At 44.7% G+C, this 20,904-nt stretch overlaps 1 protein-coding gene across 1 annotated transcript in view; it reads left to right on the top strand.

Moving 5' to 3' along the window:
- The window catches only part of Dnhd1 (dynein heavy chain domain 1), an 88,823-nt gene extending 68,365 nt beyond the window's left edge, over positions 1 to 20,458 (top strand). Inside the window, exons 33-43 of the mRNA XM_052762393.1 lie at positions 768 to 1,058; positions 1,281 to 1,433; positions 1,621 to 1,799; positions 1,922 to 2,887; positions 3,081 to 3,267; positions 3,484 to 3,597; positions 3,685 to 3,883; positions 4,696 to 4,787; positions 4,953 to 5,102; positions 5,286 to 6,094; positions 6,226 to 20,458. Coding sequence (XP_052618353.1) covers positions 768 to 1,058; positions 1,281 to 1,433; positions 1,621 to 1,799; positions 1,922 to 2,887; positions 3,081 to 3,267; positions 3,484 to 3,597; positions 3,685 to 3,883; positions 4,696 to 4,787; positions 4,953 to 5,102; positions 5,286 to 6,094; positions 6,226 to 6,576 — 3,491 coding nt within the window. The 3' untranslated portion in view covers positions 6,577 to 20,458. The remainder of the gene's footprint in view (positions 1 to 767; positions 1,059 to 1,280; positions 1,434 to 1,620; positions 1,800 to 1,921; positions 2,888 to 3,080; positions 3,268 to 3,483; positions 3,598 to 3,684; positions 3,884 to 4,695; positions 4,788 to 4,952; positions 5,103 to 5,285; positions 6,095 to 6,225) is intronic.
- Positions 20,459 to 20,904: the final 446 nt, after the last annotated feature.

Here is a 20,904-nt window from a genome sequence, read left to right as displayed (position 1 = left end):
ATGAGAAGACCTTCATCTAAGCCCAGTGTGTGGCTGAGCAGAGAATCTAGCCATGTTGTGCTGGACCACTAGCCTTCAGTACTTAGAGATAATAAATGGTGGCTTAAACTGCTGAATTTGCAGTAATTTGTTATAATCAATGCAACAAACTGTAGGCCTAGGCAGCATCCACTTGTAAGAGAACCTAGAAAGAAAACACGTGCTTATCTCTTCTTGCAGGAGAAAAGGGATTGGGAAGGCTGTACCCACACCACCTTTTGTGGTTTCCAGTACCCCAGTCATGACTTTTCCAGTGCAATAGTTTATAGCCCTTCACTTGTAAGCCACTGCTTCAGGCACCAATTTCCCTATCAGGGAGGACATTTCTTTTAGTTGTTACTGCCAGAATAATTTATGTTTAAAAAAAGATGGGGGTGAGTATTGACTCTTCTAATCAACCCACAGAAAGGGAAGAAATGGAGTCAATTTCAGAGATGACTAGCTCCTTCCTTGGAATTTTAAAGTAATAACGAAAACCAGCATTTACTGTTTGCCGTGTGCTGGTCCATACTGTACATCATCACAATTAATATCCAGAGCAACCCTATGGGGTTATCACTAATATCAACTCAATTTTTTCAGATGGGAAAACTGAACCATAGATCTTAAGCAGCTTTCCTAAACTGTCTTGCTCTAGACCTCCACTCATGAACCCTCTCCTGGGTAACTAGAACTTAGAAAACAAGCTTCTCCTCTAAGAAACACTCTTTTGTATCTTTTCATGCCAGCAAAGCACCGTGTGACAAACCAAGACAGTGAGGATGAAACGGAAGATGAAGGTGATGATGACGATGATGAAGATAGAAATGAGGCCAATAACCAAACAAAAGAACAGAAAACAGAGGAAAACAAGAGTGAGGAGAAAGAGAAGGAAGAGCAAGAAACAGAGAAAGAAAAGAGTGAAACAGAGAGTTCTAACTCAAGTCCATCATCTGAGACTCAGTCTCCACCTCTCCTTACTGTGCTCTCAGGTGCTGACCCAGAGTTGGGGCCTCAGCTCCTGGAGGCAGCTGCCAATGGTGAGAACCACAACCCCCATTTTCTTCCCTAATTCTGTGGCCCCCACAATCTTTTCATACCCCAATCTGACCTTAGCTTTGATCCTACATCCTACCATATTGAAGAATCTAGATTGAGCTCTCTTATCAGCCAAGAGAGAGCTGATGAGAAACACATCTTGTGCAGGGACTGGGTGGCATGGGTGCTGGCAGTGTGGATAGTTGTTCTTACTTCCCTCATAGGCCTGCCTGTGCTCTTGACTAATATGGAGCTGAGCCTAGGGTGCCAAGAACTTCATGGGCTGCTATTGAGGGAGAATCTGAGTCCACCCCATGTGCAACCTGGCTTCTGTCTCTATCTGAGCACTACCCTTCCTATCCATGCTTTGGAACGAGGTGAGACCAGAGGGTAGGTTACTAGCATAGCTTTGTGGACATACTAGGCCCCCAGAATCATCCCTAAGAGGTCTTCATTCAACTAGGCCCAGAGCAGGCTCAGAACTGCAATGGAGAGCCAAATTCTCTGTCTACTCTACCCTTGACTCTGACATGGGTAAGTTTACATTTTCCATGTGACCCCAAGTACTAGGTCGTAAATTGCTGAAAGGGTTGAATGTTCTGGATCTGGGTCTGAACATGGAAATACTAGAAGAACAGATGCTGCATGAAATCTTGTGCAGAGAGCGTCCAGAGCTTGAGACCCGCTGGCAGGACCTCAAAGTCAGAGCAGTGGATACCTATGAAGCTGTGGAGGCTGCTGAGGTACTTGGGGGCCCAATCTGTGGGGTGGGATAAACATTGGAAGGGTTTAAGTATAGAGCTAGAGATGATGTTTGGGGACCATCACAAAGGTCCAGATCCATCAAACAGATTACCATATGCAGGAACGGTTGCTGGTGATATTGCAACTTCAGAACCCAAAGCGTAAGAAACCGTCCAAGTTTATGAGAGAAATGGTGAGAACTCAGGCAAAGATATGTCAACTGAATGCTCAAAGGGAAGAGATAGAAGAGCAGAAGCTGGAGGAGATGGCACTGTGGGCACCTTACCGGCAGGTAGCTTGTCATGGAATGGCTGTGGTAAAGGCCCTAAGTCCACTAGAGAACCTGCTGCCATTTTTCTTTATGAATTTAGAGAAGTGGTTGGCAGTCACCAGGCGGGCTCTAGACAGCATGAAACCACATGATAGCTATCATGGAGAGGACTTGGCCAGCCATATGCTGCAGCTGAAAATACATCTGACCCGCCAGTTGCTGAGCAGCACCTTGGCTGCCCTAGGCTTGACCCAAGCACCTTTGGTGGGTGCCTTGGGTGCTTTGGCCCTGCTGCAAGTGACAAAGAAGACACCAAAGCTAGAGAGGTTGGCACTGTGGCCTGGACTGTCAGCCTCTCCCAGCACAGGCCATAACACACAGATCCCTGGTGTGGTTAGGCCAGCCTGGCTAGGCTTAAGAGCCTGGCAAGAATGTGGGGCATTGGAGCTGCTGTCCCCATTTGCTGGGCTTCGTGCATCCCTGGCAGGCCACTCCATTGTGTGGCAGGATTACTTGTCACTATCATCCACCGTGCTGGGTCCTGCACCTGGTCCTAATTCTGAGCCACTTAGCCTCCTCCAGAAGCTGATTCTGTGGCGTGTACTGCGACCAGATTGCCTGGCAGGTATCCTAGCAGACCTCACCACCAGCCTACTAGGTCGGCCCCTAGATGAAGACCTGGGTGCCCCTACCATGATCTTTGAACACAGTCAAGCTACTCAGCCCATCCTGATCGTGCTGCCACCACCTGGCCACCCTACAGCCACCTTGCATCCTATGACTGTCATCCGGAAACTAGCTGCCAACCATGAAAAGGTTTGAATCTAGTCACTTGACCCAGAGTGAGTGGGCTTCTATGGGCTGGGATGGAGTGTGGGGGCCCTGTCCCAGCATCCTTATAGGTCTTTTTAACACAGGTACTTTAGGGTTATTGTGGCATAACTCTGAGTCTATCAAGTCACCCCAAGATCACTTTGACTTACTCTGTCACCTTTCTAATGGTTTCTAGACACAGAAGCACCTGCATGTGATAGCACTAGGTTCTGAAGACTGGGATCCTGTCTCAACTATAGTCAACACTCTACGCCAGGCTATGCTCCAGGGGCACTGGCTGGTGCTGGATAATTGTCATTTGATGCCCCATTGGCCAAGAGAACTGCTACAGCCCTTGTTGGGACTGCTGGATGAAGCCAAGGGTAAGTGTACTGCTTCAGGATGGTTTCGAGGATCCTCCCCTACACTTTGTCCTGAGCTTGAATTCTAAGGCTTCATGGCTGATCTCCCAAGTGTAAGCCTATCCCTTTGGCCTTGTGTCTGATTCCTGTTGCTCCAGTCTTGAAGATGACCTGTGGACTTGTGGGTCAGTCTATTTATTACCTGAGGATTTATTCCAGCCCCTTATCTAAACTTAGTGGCCTCAGACTCGGAACTGTTAGCCGAACAAGAAAGCAAGAATGTGTCTACTGTCCACAGAGATTTCCGTCTTTGGCTGATTGTATCTACTGAGGCCAGTGCTTCCTTGCCAGGTGAGAAGCATCCCTTTATGAGCTATCAAGTCCTAAGGATGGAGAGTGATTGTACTGTACTGACTCAGGACTCTGCTTCCTCTACAGGGGTGCTGACCCATCACTCCATGACTGTTTTCTGGGACCAGTCCTTAGAACTGGGCCGTATCTTGATCGACAGTGTGGATTCCCAGCAAGGACTCTGCAGGCAACCCCTCACCCAGACACTACCTTTGTTCCTCCTGCATGGTCTCCTACTACACAGACAGCTCTATGGGATAAAGCTGCAAGCACACAGGGGGCGCTGGTGAGGGATCCACCAGCCCTATTCAGTCACCCAGCAAACACTGAGTACTTTCCATATGCTTGGATGAGAAAACTGATCTTTGGAACCTCCAAAGAGTGAAGGCAAGGGGAAGGCAAGGAAGTCTTCTCCAAGGACTTTGTTTGCAATCTCACTTTGAACTGAGCCTTAAAAGCAAAAGCTAGTTAGATAGAAACAGGGCTTTTTGAAGCAGAGGGAAAGACTTCAGTGCAGCTGAGGTGGACATGATGGGGATGGAGTAGAGAAAAGTGAAGCTCATCACAAAGAAGGGCTTTTAGGGCCATGGCAAGGGGCCTCGGGTCATTCTGCAGACATCAGGAAGCTGGGGCGGCGGGGGGGGGGGGGAGCATTAAATAGGAGAGGAAACTTGATTCTATCTGTCAAAAGCATCACCCAGGCTGCAATGTGAAGAATAGACAGAGGGGGTGGGCCTGGAGAAAAGAACACCTTTTAAGGAGGATCTAAGGAAAAGATCATGATATGGGTGGTAAGGATATGGGTGGTCGTCAGAATAGAGGTCAAGAATAAATATATGGTGAAGAATAAGGATGACTCCTAGACTTCTTAGACAACTGGGTTGCTGGCAATACCTCTTATTAGGGCAAGAGGTGGAATAGGTTTTATAGGGGAAATGATTATTGCAATAGAAAGCAAGTTGTATTGGGGTGTAAAGTAGTAATGTCTAGTGAGTCCTCATAAGTCTAGAGCTCAGGAGAGAGGTTTGCACTGAAGAAAAGATGTGAGAGTCCTCAGTATATTGTTATTAAAACTATGCTCTCTGTACCCCTACCCAGGAGTCAAGTAACCTTGACCAACGTTCTTCAGATCCAAGAGCATCTGTGGGCCAGTCTCAGTAACCCCAGTGCTGCCTTGCTAGACCTGGCTGGTGAGGTTCTCCTCCTGTCCTCCATATGGTGATTGGCCCCCAGAAGACCTGGAAAAGGGTGGTGTGGAAGTCTGAAGGCCAGGACACAGGTGATAGATAAACACACAATTTTGTTTTGAGGGGTGATAGAAACTGGAAGGACTGAAGTTCTGATTTCATCTACAGCTTCAGTTTTCTATGGAGGTTCTTTGGAGGACCCAGAGGACAGAGAGGCCCTGATTAGCCTGACACGAGCCTGTCTGAATCCCAGGAGCATAAGCTGGGTCCAGCCACACACACCTCAGCATCTGCTGGCCACTCTGATGCCTAGCCCAGGTAAGCTGTCCACCCTAGGATGGGGAAAAGTGCATTGTACTGCAGTCCTCACAGGAGTGTGGATAATATCCGTACCAATGAAGGTATGAAAGGGCAATGTTGGTAATTATTGGGTCAGAGGAAGGCCTACTTCCTTGGCTCTGGTGGGGACAATCTATTTTGTTTCTCACCTCCAATTCCAAGAGCTTGGGAAGCTAGATGCCATGACAGAGTGCAAGGCCCGGATGCATCTACTGCCCACACCAGCTGAACCTCGTGTTTGTGGACTGAATGAAGGGCCCAAGTCCTGGCTGTTGAGATGCCAGAGTCGTGCTCTCCTGAATGCGTTGCAGCAGTGTTCACCCACATGGGTTCCTTCAGCTGGCGGAGGAAGCGCCCAGCGTAAAGAAAGGCGACTTCGGCAACGCTTGGTGCAAGCCAAGAAGAGGCTGGTGGCACTTCAGGCTTTGCTAACCAACCGTGCTCGACCAGGCCAGTGTGTCACCCCCTGGGCGGTGCTGGGGCCCACTGCCCACCGGCCTCTGGAGGGCTTCTTAGAGACAGAGGTGCTGGAACTGAGGCAGCTGGTGAGCATACTGCAGCGCGACCTTGACTGCTTATTGCAGCAGCTGAAGGGTGAGACCCCATGCACCTCCAGCCGCTGTGCAGCAGTGGCCCATGCTCTTTGGGCTGGACGCCTACCTCGGCCTTGGAGACCTCATGCGCCTGCTGGGCCACAGCTGCCCTGGCAATGGCTGCGACAACTGTCCCGCCGTGGGCACCTGTTGATTCGCTACCTGGACAGTGACACGAGCGAAAATGCCAATGAACCAGAGCGCATATTTCACCTGTCAGCTTTTCGCCATCCTCGTCGTCTATTGCTGGCACTGCGTTGGGAGGCTGTCCTGGAGTCCTCGGTGCCCAGTCCCAATCTTCCTGGTAACCAAGGCTCTGGCTCTGGCAGTCTCCCACCTAAACGTCAGGAGCTGAACAACCACCCTCTGCATATCCGGGTATCTTGACATCACCCTTTCTGCTCCCCATTCCACCTCCTCTAAGTGTCTGATTATACCCCATCCTATTGACCCTGACTCTGATCTGACTCTCATCTTCATAGCTTTGCCTATTTTCTGGCACCCCCCAGGTCGAGAATGGCCCAAACCCCAAAGTTCCTGAGATGGGACTGCTGCTGATCGGGTTACAGCTCCAACATGCAGAGTGGGACCAAATGGATGGGGCCGTGCAGGACAGCTTTTCCAGTCAACCCAGCCCCCTGCCTCCTGTCAGCGTCAGCACACAAGCCCTTGGGACCAAGGCTGCACCAGTCTCAGCTGGCCTGGGTGTGTACTCCTGTCCTGTATACATGACCGGACCCCTTGGCACTACCAAGCTGCACAGCAAGAACATCCTGATGCACCTGCCACTACCCACGAAGCTCAGCCCTGACACCTGTATCCAACGGAGAGTCCATGTGTGCAGCCCAACCTTATCCTGAGCCCCCACCAAAATAAAGCTGTAGTGGTGTCAGGAATGACTTCTGGGATTTGGAAGAAGATTGCAGTATGCACAGAGTACACAATGTGGCACATGGAGGGAAAAGGATGCTACTGATAGAGGAAGAAGGGGGACATGTGCAAAACAAGAGGGGCAAAGGCTGTGGGTACTCTCTGGGCACAGGGGCCTGCTTTTAGTGCTGTTTACAAGGGGATAGGGAAACCTAGCAATAGCTAACACAGAATTCTGATTCCTTGCTCAGCTTTCTACTGTGGTCTCAGCACTTGCATTAAATATCTAGTGGGTAGTTTTAAATGGAGAACATTATTTGAAAGTTGCTTAAGGCATTTAGCAGCATTATTGGAATGTCCCACTTCTGCCTTACCACATTCTCCAAATGAATCATATACCCAAAACAAAGGCCAATGTACGACCCCTCACTCATTCAATAATAACCAACTGAGCAAGCACTTCTCCATATGAAGTGTTTTTTCAGGCACCGATGAGGCTATTCAGGGTAAAACTCCTGCTTTCCTTGGGATCTATTTCCTGTCCCATGGAAGTTCTAGGAACATGTTATGCCCTTTGAAAGCACCCTCCCCAGGGACCTCCTTCTAGGCCATTCCTTTTAATGGTCCATTTATCCATTGTTGAAATTAGCACCTTCATTATCCAGTCAGCTTCTCATAGTGCCACCAGGATTGGACTAAGCCTTCTGTGCATACATCCGTTTGGGGGATACATCATATCTAAACTTCACTACTCCACAACGGGATCTCAAAAGGTCATATTATTCTTATAATGCCAAATGCATATTACCGCCCCCCCTCCCCGCCTTTCTGTTTTGAAACAGGTTCTTGCTGTGTTCCAGGTTGGTCTCAAACTTGTGATGCACCTGACTCAGCTCCCCAAATGCTGAAATTAGAGGCCCAAACCACAATATCCAGCTAAAATGCATTTCTCAAAAATCCACGTTCAATTTCCTCAGACCTAAACTCTTAACTATAACCCCCCATAAAACTCAAGAAATATTCTAAAATATGACACACAGTAAACATTTCCATTCTAAGAGGGTGGAATAGACACCAAAGAAAGGTTGGACCAGTGTAAGAGTGAAACCTAGCGGGACAAACATTTAGTCCTACAGCCCATTCCCAAAAGTACCCCGGGTATGTGGTGAAATGATATGAGCTCAAATGTGCATGGATCCATCCCCACCACTAAAGCCTTACCATTTGCAGCCCACGTGGCTTCTCTAGACCTTGCTCCACTCACCGAGGCTTTCCATGGCAGATGCTGTATGTCCATGGCCTCTCTAAATTTCTGGAGTGTCCTCTGCAGCTCCACTCACTATTACAACTTTACACATTGTCAGAGATTTCCTGTGGGGATTCTGGTCCTACCATACATACATTGGCCTTTTAGACTCTCCTCTGAAATAGAGAGGGAAAGCCTATAATTCTACAACTCTTACATTCTACATGCTTGAAACTCCAGCATCACGCGGGCAATGCCAAGGTCTGCTGCTAGCTCAAGCAGTAGCTACTCTTCAATGGCCTCTGAACACCTGGATGGATGAAAACAGGGGGGCACTTTCCTAAGTGAACACTTCTCAAAGCAAAGTCTTTTGAATGAATTAAAACCTTTATATCCATGTGCCTACCAAGGGTGGCAGCTAGCCAATTCCTGAGAAACCCTCAGGTACTTTTCTGGTGTTCTGATGCCAAATATTTGACTGTTTGGTTTAGGGGGTTATCTTATGTGCATGAGTGTTTTGCCTGCATGTATGTATATATGCACTACATGCATGCCTAGTCCTGTGAAGGTATTAGATTCTCTGAAACTAGTGTTATGGAAAGTTGTGAGCTACCATATGGATTCTAGGAATCAAACCCAGGTCATCTGCAATAGCAACAAGTGCTCTTAACCACTGAGTTGCTGCTTTAACCTCTTATCTTTTGAGACAGGGTTTCATATAGTCAGTCTGAACTTCAACTTGCTATATAGCTGAGGTTGACCTTGAATTCTTGATCCTCCTGCCGCCTAGCTACCAAGTGCTGGCTGGCATTGGTAGACATGCACAATCACACATAGTCTACTTAGTTTCTTTTCCTTTTTCTTTTTCTTTCTTTTTTTTTTTTTTTTTTTTTTTGTGACAGGTTTCTCTATGTAGACCTGGCTGTCCTGAAACTCACTTTTGTAGACCAGGATTGCCTGGAGCTCACAGATATCTGTCTGCCTCTGCCTCCCAAGTGCTGGGATTAAAGGCATGAGTTGGTGGCTTACTTAGTTTCTTTTTAATGGCCCTAATCTCTTCAACAACCACATTCCTCTTGGCTTCAACTTTAAAGTTTTTTTGTTTTTTTTTCTGCTCTAAGTGAAAGATTTTCAAATTTTAACACCTTGCTTTTGGAAAACATTCTTGCTATAAAATTGACTAAAAGCAGCTAGCAATAACCATGCCCTTTTAATTCAGGCTGCCTTGAAATGTCCTCTGCTGTATTAACTAGTCTGAACCTTTAAATTCACCCTCATGCAAAGACTCAGGATACTACTAAAATCTAAACAAGTTCTTTACTGGGATTAAAAATGAATGGTCTGTAATCCAATTCCCCAAGAGAGACCTTCTTCTCATCTTTATTGTCTCCTATCAGCATTCTGGCCTTCTGCATTCTCACCAGAATTGCCCATTAAACATTTCTAACAACATTCTGGCACTTCTCTAGTTTGTAACTCTGCACTTTTCCAAATTCTCCCAAACCAATCCCAAAGAACCACAAAGTCAGGTTTAATCACAATAACAACCTTACTTCTCCAGGATAGATGTCTACCAACATGACAAATATCTTAAAGAAACAACTTAAAGAAGGTGTTATCAGCTCATTGTTGCAAGAATCTCAATAGTTGATGATTCATTGCTGTGCACCTGTGAAGAGACTGAGGCAGTGAGCATGAACTGAAGCAAAGTTGCTCACCTCATGAGAGGAAGCTGAGGAGGACAGAGGAAAGAGCTGGAGACAAGATACGTTTTTCAAGTTATATTACCAGTGACCTGCTTCCTTCAGTTATGCCCTAAAATCTAAAGTGCCTATCATTTCTCAAAATAACACCACCATTTGGGATCAGGACTTCAACATATTCAAACCATAATATATGGACTAAATGAACTATCCTTGGTAAAAGGAATTTTTAAAAATTTAATTTTGGAGCTGAAAATGTGACTCAGTTGGTAGTTTTTGCCTACATGCACAAAACACTGAGTTTGATCTCAAGCACCTCATAAAACTGGGCATGGTGGTACACACCTATAATCTCAGCACTTGGGAGGTAGAGATCAGAAATTCTAAGTCATTCTCAGCTATATAGTGCGTTCAAGGTCAGAATGGGCTACAAGAGACTATGTTTCCAAATAAAATTTGTAAATAGAATTATCTACAAATCTGAGATTACATTTTATGTATATAAACAAATTATATTCTTGGTTATTTCTATTTCTGGTAAGAATACATACATACAAAGAAGAGACATTAAAACATTTTTTTCACAAATGTCACTATTTGCAGGAAGGACAAATCAAAAATAATTTGGAATAGTTACTTGTAGCTAGAGTTTCCCTGCCTGGCCCACAGTCAGGACAAATCTCTATCACCCACCAGTCCTGCAGCCGCTCAGACCCAACCAAGTAAACACAGAGACTTATATTGTTTACAAACTGTATGGCCGTGCCAGGCTTCTTGCTAACTGTTCTTACATCTTAAACTAATCCATTTCTATAAATCTATACCTTGCCTCGTGGCTCGTGGCATCTTCACATGCTGCTTGTCATCGCAGCAGCTGGCAGTGTCTCAGACTCAGCCTTCCACTTCCCAGAATTTTCTTCTCTGCTTGTTCCGCCTATCCTTCCTGCCTGGCTACTGGCCAATCAGTGTTTTATTTACTAACCAATCAGAGCAACATATTTGACATACAGAACATCCCACAGCAGTTACTAGACAGTGCACAAATATTATTTCTCTTCCCTTTGAGAATGGTTAGAGGTTTTGAGGGGGTTGTTTGCTTTTTACCATCTATGAAGCTATATTTCACACTGGTAATTGTTTTGGTCAGTTACACAGGAGCAGAAAGGATTGGCTTTGCTCCCTTTTCTTGCCTCAGTGACTACAAGAGCTTATGTTGAGATACTGTCTCCATTAGTTGGGTCTCTGAGTGTGATCAGAGTCCCTCTCAAACTATATTGACAGGGAAAAAAATAACACTGGAGGTGAGATGCTTAGTAGCTAAAGGCACCTAACTCTAAGACTGACAACCCAGGTTGAATCCCTGATAACCACAAGATAGAAAAGATTCTCAACAAATGTCTCTGATTTCCACACACACACCACGGCACACATGTAATACTGCTCCTTCCAAATGAAAGAAAAAAAATGTAAAAAATAAAAAAGAAGTCTTAAAATTACCACATTGGCTTAAATCAATATTTTGGGCTTTTATTTCTTGAAAAGATGGCCCAGCCACTCCTCATAAGTACACTAACAGTTTAAGCAATCACTAAATTGTGGTTTATTCACATTAATAAAAATTAATATAGTTGAGCTCGATACAGATGCATGTTAAGGGGTGAGTACAAAAAGCTAGACACATGGAAATGCTATTTAGATATGGAAGTTTAAGTGGTAAGACTATGTAGAAGACCAATGAAATAACATTGAGTAAGGATGGAAATTCTGTGGGAGCAAGAAAAGAAAGTTGCTACTTAGCCTCTCTGGGTCTGTGGATTGCAGAATGATTGTCCTTTGTTTAACAGCTAATGTCCACTTATAAGTGAGCACATACCATTTTGTCTTTCTGGGGCTGGGTTATCTCACTCAGGATAATATTTTCTAACCCCATCCATTTGCCTGCAAATTTCAGGATGCTATTGTTTTTAACAGCTGAGTAATACGCCTTTGTGTAAATATGTCACATTTTCTTTATCCATTCTTTGGTTGAGAGACATCTAGGTTGTTTCCAGTCCCTGGCTATTATGAATAAAGCGGCAATGAACATGGTTGAGCAAGTGTTGTTGTGGTAGGATGGAGCATTCTTTAGGTATATGCCCAAGAATGGTATAGATGGGTCTTGAGATAGATCCATTCTCAATTTTCTCAGGAACCTCCACATTGTTTTCCATAATGGCTCTACTAGTTGACACTCAGACCAGCAATGAAGTATTCTGCTTGCTCCACATCCTCACCAGCATGAGCTGTTACTTGTGTTTTTGATTTTAGCCTTTCTGAAAGGTGTAAGACGGAATCTCAAAGTAGTTTTGATTTGCAGTCCCCTGACGGCTAAAGATGTTGAACATTTCCTTATGTGTTTCTCAGCCATTTGAGATTCCTCTATTGAGAATTCTGTTTAGATCTGCATCCCATTTTAATTGGATTATTTGGTTTATTGATCTAATTTCTCAAGTTCTTTATATATTTTGGATATTAGCCCTCTATCAGTTGTGGGGTTGGTGAAAATCTTTTCTGTAGGCTGCTGTTCTGTCCTATTGACAGCATCCTTTGCCTTACAGAAGCTTTTCAGTTTCATGAGGTCCCATTTATTGTTGATCTGAGTGACTGCTAGATTGGTGTTTTGTTCAGGAAGTTGTCTCCTGTGCCCATGCATCCAAGGCTATTCTCCACTTTCTCTTTTACCAGGTTCAGTGTGTCTGGTTTTATGAGGTCTTTGATCCACTTGGACTTGAGTTTTGTGCAGGGTGATAGATATAGTTCTATTTGCATTCTTCTACATGCTAACATCCAGTTAGACCAGCACCACAGTGTATTTTATCTAGTGTGTATTTCTGGCTTCTTTATTAAAATCAGATGTGCATGGATGTGTGGATTTATGTCTGGGCCTTCTATTTGATTCCATTGATCAACCTGTCTTCATACTAATACCGTGAGGTTTTTTTTATTACTATAACTGTAGAGCTTAAAATCAGGGATGGTGATACCTCCAAAAGTTCTTTTATAATACAGAACTGTTTTGTTTTTCGAGACACAGGGTTTCTCTGTAAATCAGTCTTGGTTGTCCTGGAACTCACTCTGTAGACCAGGCTGGCCTTGAACTCAAAGAGATCCACCTGCCTCTGCCTGGGATTAAAGGCATACACCACAACTGCCTGGCTTATACAGGCTTGTTTTAGCTATTCTGGGTTTTTTGTTTTTCCATATGAAGTTGAGTATTGTCCTTTTAAGGTCTCTAAAGACTTGTGTTAGAATTTTGATGGGAAATGTGCTGAATCTGTAGACTGCTTTTGGTAAGATGGCCGTTTTTACTATGGTACATTTTCCTACCAATCCATGAGCATGGGAGATCTTTCCATCTTCTGGTATCTTCTTCAATCTCTTTCTTCAAAAACTTGAAGTTTTTGTCATATAAGTCTTTCACTTGCTTGGTTAGAGTTTGTTAGCATTTCATTTAGGCATGGGTACTGGCCTGCCCTTTGGGTCCTGACAGGATATATCCTCAGCTGCAGCCACTAAGAGCACTCTCTGTGTGCATTCACTACGTTTCCTTATAAAAGGCGGGCCTGGCCCACATCCCATCTCGTTCTCTTTCTCTTCCTTTGCTCTCATCCCCAAGGACTGGTCTCTGCCCCCTTCTCTGTCCCTTCTTTCCCCTCCCCTCAATAAACCTCCCACGTGAGCCCTGTTGTATGGTATGACTCCTCGCCATTTTTAAAACACAACAGAGTTACCCCAAGATAGTTTATATTATTTGTCGCTATTGTGAAGGGTGTTGTTTCCCTGATTTCTTAATCTGTTTGTCATTTGTGTATAGGAGGGCTACTGATTTTTTTTTTTTTTTTAGTTAATCTTGGGAGGATGCATGGATCTCCCAGAGAAAGGGAAATAAAACAGATTTTACCAGTGGACTGGGAGTGGGTGGGGATGGGAACAGGAGGGAATCAGGAGGGGGTAGGTGGGAGGGATGGAGGGAAAGAGTACTGGGAGAGATGACAGAATTGGGGGGATTTTGGGGGGCGATATAGAAACCTAGTGCAGGGGAAACTCCCTGGACTTTATGAGAGGGATCCAAGTGAAGTCTCTTAGTAATGGGGGATATGGAGCCCAAACTAGCCATCTTTTATAACAAAGCAAGGCTCATAGCATCAATCCAGGGATATCAACCCAGCCACAAAACCTTCGACCTACAATCTGTCCTTCCTGCAAGACATGCTGAGGCAATGGTGGCATAGACTGGCTAAACACTAGGAAGAGCCAGGGGAAGTCTGAAGAAAAGAGGGAGGAAGGATTGTAGGAGTCAGAGGGTTCAAGGACGCCAGGAGAACATAGGCCACAGAAACAACTAAGCAGGGCTCATAGTAGTAGCTCAAAGAGTCTGACACAATAAGCAGAGACCCTGTATGTGTCTGAGCTAGGTCCTCTGCCTATATGTTACAGTTGTGTAGCTTGTTCTTATGGGACTTCCAACAATAGGAGTGTGTGTGTGTGTGTGTGTGTGTGTGTGTGTGTGTGTGTGTGTGTGTGTGTGTAGAGGTGGCAGGGGCTGTCTCTGACTCCTTTGCCAGCATTTAGGACCCTTTTCCTTCTACTGGGTTGTCCAGCCTTGATATGAAGGTTTGTGCCTAGTCTTTTTTTTTTAAAAGATTAATTTATTTATTATGTACACAGAAGAGATTGCCAGATCTTATTACAGATGGTTGTGAGCCACCATGTGGGTGCTGGGAATTGAACTCAGGACCTCTTGAAGAGCAGTCGGTGCTCTTAATCTCTGAGCCATCTCTCCAGCCTCGCCTAGTCTTATTGTATTTTGTTAGGCCATGCTCAGTAGATCCCTGGGAAGCCTGCTTTTTTTTTTCCCCCCATTTTTTTTTCTTTTTTTGGGGAAATAGGTGGAGTTGATCTGGAGGGGAAACTGTGGTCAGAATGTAATGCATGAGAGAAGAATAAAGGTTTAAAAAAAGTTCTAACACTCTAACCACACACACACACAAAAGCTGCTTGTGTTTGGGAAGTGGCTTTAGGTGATAACAGCCTTCTGCTACATAATCTGGGAGATTATCAGTGGCTTTGTGATAAATCAGAGTTAAATATTGTTTTGTATACTTTTCTTTATAGGTGCTTTGTCCCCTTCAACTCAAAGGGCTTTTAAGAGACTATTAGTGCCTCAGGAAAACAGCAATGTATTTCTCACTTAAATGAAACCCAAAGCAGGTGAATGACTTCAGTTTTGGTGATGCTCAGGGATTTAGGCACCTCTGCTCCAGTGCATCAAGTTGGAAAACATGGAAACTTGGGAGGCAGAGGTAGGCAGGTCTCTGTGAGTTTGAGGCCAGCCTGGTCTATAGATCAAGTTCCAAGACAGTCTCCAAAGCTACACAGAGAAACCCTGTCTTGAAAAAACCAAAGAGGGGTAAAAAGAGGAAAAAAAAATTAAGTCTGGAAGCAGCAGTTTCATTATTAACCAACCGTCTCACCTCCATTAGCTGTTGACATACAACTCCATGGGAAGATAGGGAATATAGTATAGTTGACTTCCCAGGAGGAAAGTGAGTGTGAAGAGCACTGGTAGTTCTCCGTTATAACACCCATATACCTAAATCACCATGTATTGTGTCAAAGATATTTATGAGTACAGGGTCATAGAAGGAGGGGAACAGGAGGAAATTGTTTAGAGCCATATGGGCACAGTGACTGGTACTTCTCATCAGCACAAGGAAAGAACTGTCACCTGCTGCCTGCTTCACATTCCACTGTTTGACAAGACAAATGTGCATGGGTTCCCCATGTGCTCCGTGAAAGGTAAACGGTCTTGAGGTATGTTGGGACCTTGTCAGGGAAGGTGAGGCTCATTAGCACTAGGTGGCAGTGGATACATTGTGCCCTAGTTTGCTGCCTGTTTGCTGTGGTAAAACTGACAAAACCAACTTGGAAAGAAAAGGGTTTATAACATCCTACAGGTTACAGTCTATCATCGAGGGAAGCCTGGGCAGGAGCTGGAGGCAGGAACCTGGAGGCAGGAACTGAAGCAGAGGCCATAATGATGCTTAACTAGTTTGCTTCCCCTGGTTTATTCAATGACTTTTCTTACAAAGCCCAGGCCCACCTGCCTATGAGTGGCAATGCCCAGACTGGGCTGGGCCCTCCACACAATCAACAAGAAAACGCCCCACAGACATGCCTACAGGCCAATCTGATGGAGGCATCTTCTCAGCTGAGATGTTCTCCTCAAGTGACTCTAGTTTGTGTCTATTTGACAAAAACTAACCGACATACACTGTCAGGGTTAGGAGCTATGGATTTAAGGGGCAGTTGGGTTATATATCATAAGGAATCAACCAAAGTCAGTTCCTGCACATGTCCCTGTGGGGAGCTCTGCATCACACACAAAAGTTAACATTTATATATTTGTCTTGAAAAACATATCAATGATGTATTAATTGAGTAAGTTTAATCTTCTCTGATATACCTCCCTCCATTCCAATCCCCAAACAAACAGAAAAGGTAAAGAATGAGTAAAAGGAGGGCTGGAGAGATGGCTCAGTGCTTAAGAGCACTAACTGCTCTTCCAGAGGACCTGGGTTCAATTCCCAGCACCCACATGGCAGCTCACAGCTGTCTGTAACTCCAGTTCCAGAGGACCTGCTACCCATGGCAAAACACCAATGCACATAAAAAATGAGTAAAACATATTCCCCTTATCCACTGAACTGAAGAGAAGTTTAGGCCCTAGGAGCTACTGATACTGAAATGTGGGAAGTGGCAGAGAAGGAATATGCATTTAAAGGGTTTTTGTTTTTGTTTTTTTAGATTGGATTCAGTCATCATGGAGAACATAACATATTTATACCAGAGTACTAACAAGTGAACAGATCCTTGAAGTGAAGCCAAAGCGGGGAGGGTGGGGAGTGCTGTGGCAATCAGAGAGACTTCCAAGAAGTCTAGTCAGTAAGGTGTCTCTGCCTAATTAAGAATGCATCTGTGGCCGGGTGGTGGTGGCGCACGCCTTTAATCCCAGCACTCGGGAGGCAGAGCCAGGCGGATCTCTGTGAGTTCGAGGCCAGCCTGGTCTCCAAAGCGAGTTCCAGGAAAGGCGCAAAGCTACACAGAGAAACCCTGTCTCGAAAAACCAAAAAAAAAAAAAAAAAAAAAAGAATGCATCTGTGACTATGAGAATCAGGACACCAAGAGAAGCACAAAGCCCTTACTCCTGACACTTCTGTGCTCCTGAACTAAAGCCAAGTCATCAACCTTCAGGTTCCTTGTTATATTAGGAAAAAAATTTTTAGTATTTAAAAAATTTACTGGGAATTTTTTAGTCATAAATAATTGATAAAATATTTGTTTCCTGATGTGAACATTATTTTTCTTCATTTAAAAGTAGGATAAGAGGTTAGAAAGATAGTAAGAGTGAGTACTTCTCTTGCAGAGGACTCAAGTTCAATTTTCCAAACCCTCATCAGGCAGCTCACAACTGCCTATAACTCCACCTCCAAGAAATTCCATGTCTTTGGTCTCAGCCACTGTACTCACACATGCATAACCCCCATATATGTAGTCAAAAAATAAAAACAAATATTTAAAGTGGAACAATTAGAAAGCATATACTGGCACGTGGTAAGATAAATGTTGACGCATGCTACAGGAAACAGAGGGTTTTGTGGTAAGGTGAACAGGAAGACATACCCAGATGCATAATGACAATTGCCGTAACATGCTCGCATTCATTAGCTTTAGGGGTTTAGTTCTGTTTCAGAGTTCAATTTTCTCCTAAATGGCCAAACTTCTTGTATACTATGACTCCATCACCTTTAAAACCAGACCTTTCTAGGTAGGGAAAGAAGTGGGAGAAAATGGACACAGCTCATCTGCCTTTCACTTTCTTTGTATGAAAACATCCCTCTGACTATCCATGACCTGCCTAGTGTACATTGCTGGAAAATAAGAGTTTAATTCTATGTCCAGAAAGAGGGCACCTGGGGAATTTCTTCCACAGGAAAGAAAAACATGTCACTGGTAAGATGATCCAGAAGATGAAAATGAATTGAGGGAAAGAATATTTTAGGAAGATGGAGGGGGCATGTATAGATGTAGAGAGGGCGTGGAGTGCATAAGGAATGAACAGCAAGCTCCTGCTGGAGTACTGAGGAGGGGAAGAGTGAGTTAAGCAGTTGGACTGCAGAACAATGCCTGGGTAAGATCACACAGGACCTGGGAAGGAGTCTGTCTTTTGTTCTCAAGCAATGAGAATTCATTGAAGGATTTTATGCAGAAAGGTGACATAATCTGATTTACATTTTCATAAAGATCACTTTGCAGTATGGAAAATGAATTGCTTTGGGAAGCAAAGGCAATTAGATCCCTAAAGCAATCACTGCAGTAGCCAAAAGTCCTACAACCAGGTGGCTAGTTAGAGAACTCACCTGGGAAAGATGATGACCTGGAAATGAAAGGTTCTAATTACTAGTTTCTGTGAAAAGCCAGAGAGCTTTGTGTGATTACGTAACTGGTAAGTGCTTGGAGCTGAGCTGTCTCTGCCAAGATCACACTGTTTCTTTTGGAACTGTGTTCTCTCTTAGGACTGTTTTACGGGAACAAAATCAGGAGCACAGGAATAATTGCAGAACACTGCTTGGAGAGCTCTGAAAGGGATATTGAACATGACCCAGGTCTAGACTGATATCCATATCCAACTTCATTCTTGTCTCCCACAGCCCTGAAAGAGTAAACTCTCTCTCTGCTGAGAAAGGCTGCAGCAAGCCTGGAATTGTCTTCTATTTATTTATTAATTTGTTTACTTTGTTTTATGAGTGTTTTGCCTGCATGTATGTCTGTGGACCATGTGGGAGCCTGGTGTGCCCAGACACCAAAGTGGGCACTGGATCCCTTAGGGCTGGAGTCAGATGGTTATGAGCCATCTTATGGGTGCTGGGAATCGAACCTGTGTTCTTTCCAAGAGCAGCCAGAGCTCTCAACCACAGAAACATCTGTCTAGCCCCACTGTGATATTCTCAGTTAACTGACAGTCCCGTGATCAGCTCAAGAAGTAAACAATCTAAATTAGCATGCATAATTCTGTGTAATAAATAACGGGCCCCTGTGGTGGCTTTAAATCTTTCCTCCTTCCAGCTCTGCCTCACCTAAGTCAAGGAGGCTGCTTTAGGGAATGGAGGAGAGCTCCCTGCTCTCCACAATTCTTTCTCACCTCCGTGCTGATTATTCCAGGCATAGGTACTGAGGAGGAGGGACAAGGAAAGTCTGCAAGTCTGGTTTGACTTGGTGGTTCTTTGACCTGGCAGGTCCCTGGTGGAAATTCAAAGGTGAAATTTTTGTTAGTCTCTGATGGATACTGCACTATTCTGGGTGGCCTTCTGAAACTGTTCCATAAGCCCAAATGGCTGACTCCTTGCTGCTTGTTATGAAGTCTCTTTATCTCTTCAAAATGGTCCCACAGGACAGGACTCAAGCCCATCTTACACTAACACAAGATGCATAGAAGATACTCATGTTCTATTGCCAGGGCACATTCTGGGAATGCAAGCTAGTGCCAAAGCAGCGGCACCCCACTACCACACCATCTACACAGCCTCTGAGCTTTTTTCATGGCAGGAGTAAGACCCTAGGCTCATCATTCCTCAGCAGTAGAAATAAATATCTCATGCTTCCCTAATGTTCTCAGTAGACCCTAGCTAGACTTGTGGTCAGTAGCAGAAACCTGACCCTCTCCCGTTTCTTACAAATGGGGCTGGATTCTGATAGACCTGTAGTACAGGAAAGTAACAAGTTCCTGACACAACACTGTACCATGCTCCCATCTTCTTATGACTCGAACTTCATGTGTTATTAACACTGCCAATACTTCTACTCTATTTCCTTAGTTAAGCGTCTCACTATGTATCCCCTGGGTGGCCTGGAACTACGTAGACTAGGCTGGCCTCAAACTCAAGAGATCCTCCTGCTTCTGCCTCCCAAGTGCTGGGATTAAAGGCATGTGCCACCACCAACAACCATTATTCATTCTCTTCTATTCTCCTTGAAATGATCTTCATTTTCCTTTCCTCAAAATCCCAATCCTCTCTCCACTTTCACTTTCAATGAATATATTTTGCTTCCTCCTTCAAGGAGAAAACCCAAAGCCACCAGAAAAGAATTTCTAGGGCCCTACTCAGATCTATAGAACCAGAAACTACAGGAGAGGGCTCGGGACACAGCATTATAATGAACCTTGCAGATGACTCCAGTCACTCTAAAGTTTGAAAGCCACTGTCTTTCACAGTTAACCCCTCCTATTACCACTTACCTCCTAATACTCTTCTTCTTCCTTCAATCTGTTCCGGCCATACAAGCCTCTTGTTCTTTAAGCTGGGTATGCTGCATGTGAGAGTGGATAGTGTGTGTGTATGTGTGTGTGTGTGTGTGTGTGTGTGTGTGTGTGTGCGTGTGCGTGTGGGCAGGGGTAGGAGCCAAAGGACGACATCAGGTTTCCTGCTTTTATCATTCTCTACCTTATTCCTTTAAGACAACTTCTTACTGGGTCTGGTGCTGACCACTGCAGAGGTAAGTTGGCTGGCCTACAAACCCCAACAGCCTGTCTCCACTAGCCCATCCCTCCTCAGCTTTGGAGCTATAGGCATGCATTTCTATGTGTGGGTCTGAACTCAGGTCTCCATGCTTGCACAGCAGTGCTGTTAGCCACTGAGTCATCTCCCTGGACCCCAAATTCAACTTTTGAATTGACCACACCAGCCTGTCCATTTTATTACAGATTTTTTTTTCTTTCAAAAAACCTCAACATTATACCAACTCCATCTTGAGGTTCTCCTGCTGGCATACCTTTCCCATCACTAGTTCCCTTTCCCATTACAGCACCCTTATGTAACCCAGACTTGGCTTCGGCAACACTCCTGTTGTCATCAAGTTCAGTTAAGCAGACTGTTATTCCTTAAACACTGCCCCCCCCACACACACAAGTAAACAGACTCTGGAAACAGAAAGACAAATATGGCTTGAGAAGGCTGCAGTGAAATGTATAAACCATCCACAACACAGTACTTGTATACTAAAGAAACATTTTGCATACAGTATGTTGAGAATATACATGCTTCTGGGGAAGAGGCTTAAGCAGCTAAGCTATTGGGAAGACGAGTAAACTTTGCTCGTGAGATGCGTGATCAGCAGCAACATTGCACACAAAGATATTGTATAGTGTCTGCTAAGGTTGGCCTCACAGTCCAACCTCCAAACATGCCTTTTGGCCTGTGTCTTCTTTCTTTAGGCCTGGGAGCAGTTAATCAAATCAGAATCCTGAGACCTATTTGCTCCTAGAGGGAACC

This window comes from Peromyscus californicus, unplaced genomic scaffold (assembly GCF_007827085.1).
Source record: "Peromyscus californicus insignis strain IS unplaced genomic scaffold, ASM782708v3 Scaffold_4__1_contigs__length_199733344, whole genome shotgun sequence".
NCBI lineage: Eukaryota > Metazoa > Chordata > Mammalia > Rodentia > Cricetidae > Peromyscus > Peromyscus californicus.
The sequence above is the reverse complement of the archived record's forward strand: the minus strand, read 5'-3'. Positions and strand labels throughout refer to the sequence as shown.